The following is a 7,549-nucleotide window of genomic DNA, read 5'->3' as shown; positions in this document are numbered from 1 at the left end:
TTTGTTGAGCTCACCATTCACTAGTCCCCCAGTAAAATGCCCACCCTTTATCAATCACGTGATTCATTGCCCTCACTGTCTCTTCAATAGGAGTGGGCGATTACAATAGATGACATCAACATAGTCCATATCCAATCTCTTAAGAGAAACCTTATAGTACCCTCAAGAATATGTTTCCTAGACAAGCCTTTATCATTAGGACCGGGACCTCCCCAAAAGATCTTACTAAACACAGATTGCTTGACCCATGATTTCTTCGGCTCTTCCATTAGCATAAGCCTCTGCGTTATCAAAGAAATTGACACCATGGTCTCTGCAACATTGCAACAGTGATCTCGCTTCTTTGACATTTAGCTGGTTCCCAAAACTTACCCAAGCTCCTTAATTATGAGAGCTGGCTCACTTTCAGCCCTGATCTCCCTAGATTAAAAAAATAATTCATCTTGATTCACTTTAAAAGATCTCAACATTGGAGGTTGAATTATTCAGCGCTAGGTGGTTTTTACAGATCCCACTCATGGAGTTGATGCTTGAACTATCATTACTTTGTAGTGCTATATATTTGAATAGAACTTGTAAACAAACCATTCACTTGGAAATGACTCTTGAAGTTCCAATGAACCGAAGTTTAGGTGTTTAGGGTTCATCATTTTGCAAATTGAACTGACCAAGTTTCAAGCAAAATGTTCTGTCCCTCCTGAATAAGAGAAGAGGGGACCAGTGTCAAGAACTCTGTGGTTAAATTAACACCTATGTTACAAGAATTGCTGGCTTTCTTTGTTACTTATTGCACATATCACAACATTGTATTATTTGAAATCATCCATGGCGGTAGCTGCTTACAGATAGGACCAATACTTGTGCCAACCTTTACTTAAATAGGTATGCATCACATTTCAGAAAATGGAAAGGATTTAGTTAGGATAATTACATGTGGGATATTTCATGGAAAGTGGGTATCAGTGGTTTCGACTCGACAACATTTGAAAGAGTTCCAAGGTATAGCTGGAATATGTTTAATGCAGGGAATTTTCTGGAGCAAGTTGTAAGTCTTTGACAGTGATGGATAAAGAGGGAAATAAGATAGTGCAAAGATGCCAACTGGGATAAAGGAGACTGCATATAGAGTAATTTTTGTCCAGCTTTCCTTGCTGTAAATCATCAGAATGATTGTTGCTCCAAACGCTACCATCATCATTGCCACAGAGAGAAACAGAAATGTGAAGCCTACCATCAACTTATTAGGAAGTGTATGCTTGAAATCTTTAAATCGAAACGGGGATGTTAGGATAGAGAGGAAAGTAACAACTGATGTCAAAGCGAACGTATGGGAGAGTACATCAGTCACGGTGAAAACCACAAAGAATGGTTTGTTGACGAGAACAGGAACACCAGTGCTCTGATTCGGACCTCCTGGAACCGTGTAGGCTGCAGCAAAGGCAACGGTGGCAATGAGAACTGCTACCACAGAACATCCTTCTGCTGTTGTCTTTAACCATTCTTTGGCTAAATTGCGGAGTTCAGAGTTTGCAGTAATGAAATACCCTTCTGCAGTGAGCTTCATATTGTTCTGGTGATTCAGGAAATGGGATGGAGTGACTTCTTTGACGCGCTGCGTTCTCACATGGATAACAAAGATAACATGTCTATCAAGTTTCCTTAAAAGAAAAGAAATATAGAATTAGACCATTAATTTTTTTTATGATTTCTTCTTATAAATCATACATAAATTACTTTTTAAGATGAATTATTATGTAAACTCCCCCTACCATATTGCTGTAACACGTCTACTCCAACCGCTTCAGGATTCAAGATTAGTATGACAATAACAAAATATTGTGCTTCCCGTGAATTATGTGTATGATAGATATGCATAGCAGGAAGGTAAAAGTCTAAAAAGTGCACCTCAAACCAGAGCAAGTCCTCCTGTAAGAGGAATGCAGGGCCTTCCATCTTCTCATCAGATATAAAATCCTTTCGTTTCCTTCCGACGGTGTGTAGAATGGAATTCCCATCACCATCAATCTTCCTTGTCAGCCTCTTCATAGGCACGTCCATTCCTTTCACAAGCTCGAAAATCTTCTTTCGGCGGTATTTGATTGCTACATGCAATACATTGCGCCCTTCGTCATCAATGTGTTCGACTGCCTGGGGATATAGCTTGAGTATTTCTTCAACAATCTCCACACAGCCTGACTTTGTAGCCAAAATCAAAGGAGTTTCTCCAAGACTCTCCTCTTTGTCTGGAATTTTATTAAACAAATGTACCTCTTGCCGTTCTTGGCCTCCCTTTTCTCCGTACTTGTGGATTTTAGGCTTGCTCTGGTCGATGCTAGAATACGTAAGCTCCCAGGAGGTATCTTTTCTGACTAAAAACTTGGCAAGCTTCACAGGTGATCTATGCAGTTGTTTTTGCTTTTGAACCTTTTCCCTCCATACTGAACTTCCATATGATTTTGCTTTCAAGGAAATAAGTTAGTCGCAAATGGTTAGTTGCATATAAATTCTGTGATGTAATGTAAGAATGAGTTTATTATGCAGAAACAAGGCAAGTTACATCATGGTTGTTAAAAGGATTGACAGAAAAAGAAGGGAAACTACAATAAAAAAATCTAAGAATGTTACATTTTTTTTTATATGAGAAGTGCCATAATCACATTGGTTTCACTGATTCAGTGAAAACTGGAAGGGTAAGGATTATACTTCCATACCTAAATTAATGAATCCTTCTTCAGGCTCTAGTTTAAAAGCTGATGGGTTGCATGATAAAAGCTGAAGACCAGTCATACCATCGGCATCTTTTTGGCCAATTAAATGCGTGTAGTCCAACGCAATTCGGTATGCCAAATCTGTGGCCCAACGTAATTTGTATGAAAGAAAACATTTCAGCATCAGAATATCAACTTCATATGTTGAAACAAAAATTGACTTGCAGATGGGGGGAAGAAATGAATTTATAATTGACAATGCTTACCAAAATGCTGAGAAAGAATGGCCATGTGAAGGATAGTGGTTTTATCACTTCTCTGTACATAGAATTGCAAACCAGATTCATCATATCCAGAGACTTTAGCAGCTAGAAAGTTGAACATATCAGTTTTTCCATACCGGGCCGCACGAAAGAGAGCCGTCTCCCCATTGTGGTTGCGCATGCCTAACAATCCAGGGGCTTTCTTCAGAAGTTTACCTGCAACAGCTACAGTATGGTTGCTTGTGGCAGTCTCATGGAGGATTGTGTTTCCTACACCATTTTGGCGAGTCAACTTGTCGAGATGATGATCAGGCAACTCATCTAGTAATTGTTCTACCAAGGATGCTTCTTTGGCATATGTAGCCATGTGAAGTACTGTATCGTCGTTTACTGTTATTACGTGCAATGCATGATCCTGAATTTTTTGGCAGAGTTCTGCAACTATCTTCTTGTTTCCTTTCATGAGAGCATAGTACAAGTTTCCGTTTATTTTCTGTTTAGAATCGATTTCAGTTGTACGGGAAGACATCAAGGGTTCCATGAAGAAGGGAGGGGGTAATTTTTTCCTTGAAAAAAAAAAAAAAAATCGCTATGCCAATCCTCAATAATAACCTTCTCCTTTATATCAGATTCTACTATCATACAACAGGATCTTGTTAATCTTGACGAGTACACTTACAAAGTATAATATTCTAGCTACCTCTCCTATTCTAAAGCTGCATCCAGAGCTTTTGACTTTATGACTGCATTTGGATTATCAATCATCTTTACTTGTGGTAGAGTTAGAATCTTGAACTTTTCCTTGATTTATTATTGCACAGTTATGATCACTAACTAGCTATATAGTTTTGCTTCATGTGCTAATTGGCACTTTATTGAAAATGAACCTTGCTTTATATATGCCTGACAGTGTTTGTAAAGAAGTGAAGAGAATGTATACGAGAAGAAATGTGATAGAATGAAGAAGATAAGGAAGGGCAGAATAATAAACTGATGTTTCTTTGAATAGAATGAATAATTCGTATTACTTTCTTCCATGCAATCGTTACACATATATACTAAAATAAACAAAACAGAATTCCAAACTTATAGCATGAAATCATGCTATGATCTGTTAACTTAATAACAGAATAACTAATACCTAGAGACTAGGACAATAGCTTATTATTAGCATGATAATTAGAAATAACAGAAATAACAGATTTGTTGACAGCTCCTTCTTTGACAGCTTCAGCAAGCAAACTTCAACACTCCTCCTTGCTTGAGAAGCTACAAACTCCAATCCTTTGTCTTAAAAACTCAAACCTGTTTACTAGAAGTGGTTTAGTAAACAGATCAGCCAATTGATTTTCAGACTTGCAATAAATGAACTTAACTTCACCATGTTTCTGCACATCCTAGAAAAGTCATCAATAAAAAGAATATAGTATCGACTACCTTTGATTGAAGGTGTGCTGAGTGGACCAGCAACATCAGTGTGAATCAATTGGAGTCTGTGTGGATCTCCAAGTTGATTTCTAGAACGGCTTCCTGCTTTGTTTACCAAATTGACATGCACTGCAATTTGATGGAAAATCAGTGAATTGAGGCACTCCTCTCACAGAGTCATGTTTCTTCATGCTTATCATCCTCTGTTGATGGCAGTGGCCTACTCTTTTATGCCACACTTCCATATCAGTCAGCTTTGTATGAAAAGCTGGATACTCCTCCTCAAATGGTAGGAATGAAAAACTCTTTCCTTTCATCTTAGCTTGCAAAATTAATTGTCCAGCAGCATCAAAGACATAACAAAAATAATTTTCGAACACAACCTTCATCCCTTTCTCAATCAAATGCCCCACACTTAATAGATTTTGATCTATTTCAGGTACATATAAAACTTCAGAAATGGTTTTTGTACCTGACTTTGTGGTGATGGCAATTGTCCCCTTTCCTTTTGCAGCTATACAAGCACCATTCCCAATTCTGACCTTTGCTACTTCAATAGATTGCAAGGTTTGAGAGGCTTCTGTCAAGGGTCATGCGATTCGTACACCCACTATCTATCAGCCAGTGATCTGAGGTGGTTTGGACTGAAAAACATGAAGCTACAAACATTTGATCTTCATCATCTTGACTGGCCACTTGTGCATCAACATCTTGTCTTTGAATTGTTGACCTGCAGATGATTGTCTCATGTCGCATTTGATTACATTTGCTGCATTTTGCATCAGGCCTTTTCCAGCACTTGAAAGGTGCATGTCCTGTCTTGTTGTAGTGTTGACAGGGTGGAAAATTTCTTTTGAGAAATTTTCCTTTGTGCTGGAATTTACGAGCAGTAGTGTTGCTACTGCTTGAAACCTGATTTTTCCTGAAATGACTCTTGGAATAAGGATACTTTGCTTGTAATGCTCCTTCTGTAACATGATCCAGCCTCATCAGTCTCCTTTGTTCTTGAGCCTGCAAAGCATTTATCAATTTGGCAATTTATCAATTCTGCCAAATTGATCTTGGATAGATCCTTGGTGTTCTCCAAGGTAGTTATAGATGCCTCATATCTTTCAGGCACCGTAACAAGGATTTTCTCCACAATTCTGCAATCAGTAAAGTCTGTGCCCAACAATCTCACATTGTTGACAATTCCAAGCAATTTTTCTGAGTACTCTTTGATGGTCTCAAACTCCTTCATCCTCTGCAGCTCAAACTCTCTTATGAGGTTGAGGCTTTGCATTCCACGTATCCTTTCATCTCCAGCATACTCCTCCTTCAGATAATCCCATATATCTTTGGCAGATTTTAGGGACATAATCCTTGTGAAAACTGTTGTTGAGACAGCAGCAAATAGACATGCCTTTGCTTTGGATTTTTTGGTTTTTCTCTCCTTGTGACTCTTAATCTGAGTCAAGGTAGGATTAGTTGGCAGTGGTGGAACTTCATAATCCTCTTCGATAGCCTCCCAAAGATCAAGTGCTTCCAAGTAGGTTTCCATCCTTACTGCCCAAAGTTGATAATTTTCTCCATTGAAGATTGGAGAAGAAATGTGAGAAAAACTTGCATCATTATCCATCACAGGTCCTTTAAGAAATCAGCTCTGATATCAATTGACAGTGTTTGTAAAGAAGTGAAGAGAATGTATACGAGAAGAAATGTGATAGAATGAAGAAGATAAGGAAGGGCAGAATAATAAACTGATGTTTCTTTGAATAGAATGAATAATTTGTATTACTTTCTTCCACGCAATCGTTACACATATATACTAAAATAAACAAAACAGAATTCCAAACTTATAGCATGAAATCATGCTATGATCTGTTAACTTAATAACAGAATAACTAATACCTAGAGACTAGGACAATAGCTTATTATTAGCATGATAATTAGAAATAACAGAAATAACAGATTTGTTGACAGCTCCTTCTTTGACAGCTTCAGCAAGCAAACTTCAACAATGCCTTTAGCTGGTGCTTCTCCATGTTTAGTGGAATGAGGAATAACCTTTGTGTTGATTCACGGAATTAAATTCCTACTTTTCACTAATTCTGTTTCATTATTGCAGTGTCATAAACATTCCCATGTTATGCATGCACGCCAGGCTTACAACTCATAGTTAATTGGGAATAATCTTAGCTTTGCCTATAGTTAGTAGTATATTAGCATCTAATCCGAGGGACGAAGTCGAACTTTCTTCCCTCAGTGAAATGCTATCCCCAAGGCCCACATCCTGACTGAATTGAGTGTAGATTTAAAGGAAACTTATTGGAGAATTCGTTTTCTTATCGTTAGATGAATTACTTCATTACTACTTATGGAATCAAAATAGATATTTTATAGTATGAATAATTTTATAAGTCTTGTCAAATTAATTTAGAAAATTAAAAAATTATTTTTTAAAATGAAATATCCTTTTAATATAAGTTATACCCCCCCCCTCTCTCTATATATATAACTAGAGATTGTTTCTTTTAGTAATTCCTCTAAATATTTAGATTAGATCATCTTTTATGGGTGGACCAAATTTAACCTAATAATCAACATTAAGTATAATCTAATTAAACACATGTAGTCATGACACAAATTCAGTAGCAAGAGAGCCAAATGGTGCAGCACATTGGCAACAGGTATATATAGCTGACTAAACATGATGATCAGGCATAAGTTGCTCACTGGAAATCAAAATTTTAGGCACAGTCATCCTGTTTTAGTTTGCAAATATAGAAAGAAGAACCAGATGCAGCACCAGGCCAGGATCAATTCAACTTAAAGGAGCGACATTGATCAACAATATCACTCTCTGTTGGTTATTTAATTATTGGTGTTGTAACCCAATTTTCGACACACAATTTTCTTGAATGTTATTTTATTTTTATTATTATTTATAAAAAAAAATTAAGAAAAATTTGAAAATTCAAAAATATTTTTTTTTCTCGAGTCAACCGCATCTTTTCATTAAAACCATGTTGACCAGGTTTAAAAATGAGTTTCGGGCTGTTTCGGGTCAAAATCGTCATTTTCGACCAAAACCGAGTTCACCGGGTCAATACGGGTCAAACCATGTCGACCAGGTTTCAAAATGAGTTCCGGGCTGTTTCGGGTCAAAAA

The 7,549-nt window shown here is 37.2% G+C and overlaps 2 protein-coding genes across 2 annotated transcripts; both read right to left on the bottom strand.

Moving 5' to 3' along the window:
* Positions 1-943: 943 nt before the first annotated feature.
* LOC118062129 (uncharacterized) lies at positions 944-3,500 on the bottom strand. Its single transcript, XM_073412618.1, has 4 exons — positions 2,975-3,500; positions 2,712-2,849; positions 1,778-2,459; positions 944-1,658 (listed from the first exon to the last, which is right to left on the bottom strand). Exons 1-4 carry the CDS (start codon positions 3,498-3,500, stop codon positions 944-946), a joined length of 2,061 nt encoding a protein of 686 aa, XP_073268719.1.
* A 1,451-nt stretch (positions 3,501-4,951) lies between these two features.
* LOC118062120 (uncharacterized) lies at positions 4,952-5,939 on the bottom strand. The gene is made up of 2 exons (XM_035075810.1): positions 5,502-5,939; positions 4,952-5,410 (listed from the first exon to the last, which is right to left on the bottom strand). Exons 1-2 carry the CDS (start codon positions 5,937-5,939, stop codon positions 4,952-4,954), a joined length of 897 nt encoding a protein of 298 aa, XP_034931701.1.
* Between the last annotated feature and the right edge of the window lie 1,610 nt (positions 5,940-7,549).

This window comes from Populus alba, chromosome 11, assembly GCF_005239225.2.
Source record: "Populus alba chromosome 11, ASM523922v2, whole genome shotgun sequence".
NCBI classification, from domain to species: domain Eukaryota; kingdom Viridiplantae; phylum Streptophyta; class Magnoliopsida; order Malpighiales; family Salicaceae; genus Populus; species Populus alba.
Note: the sequence above shows the minus strand (reverse complement) of the source record. Positions and strands in the feature narration are given on the sequence as shown.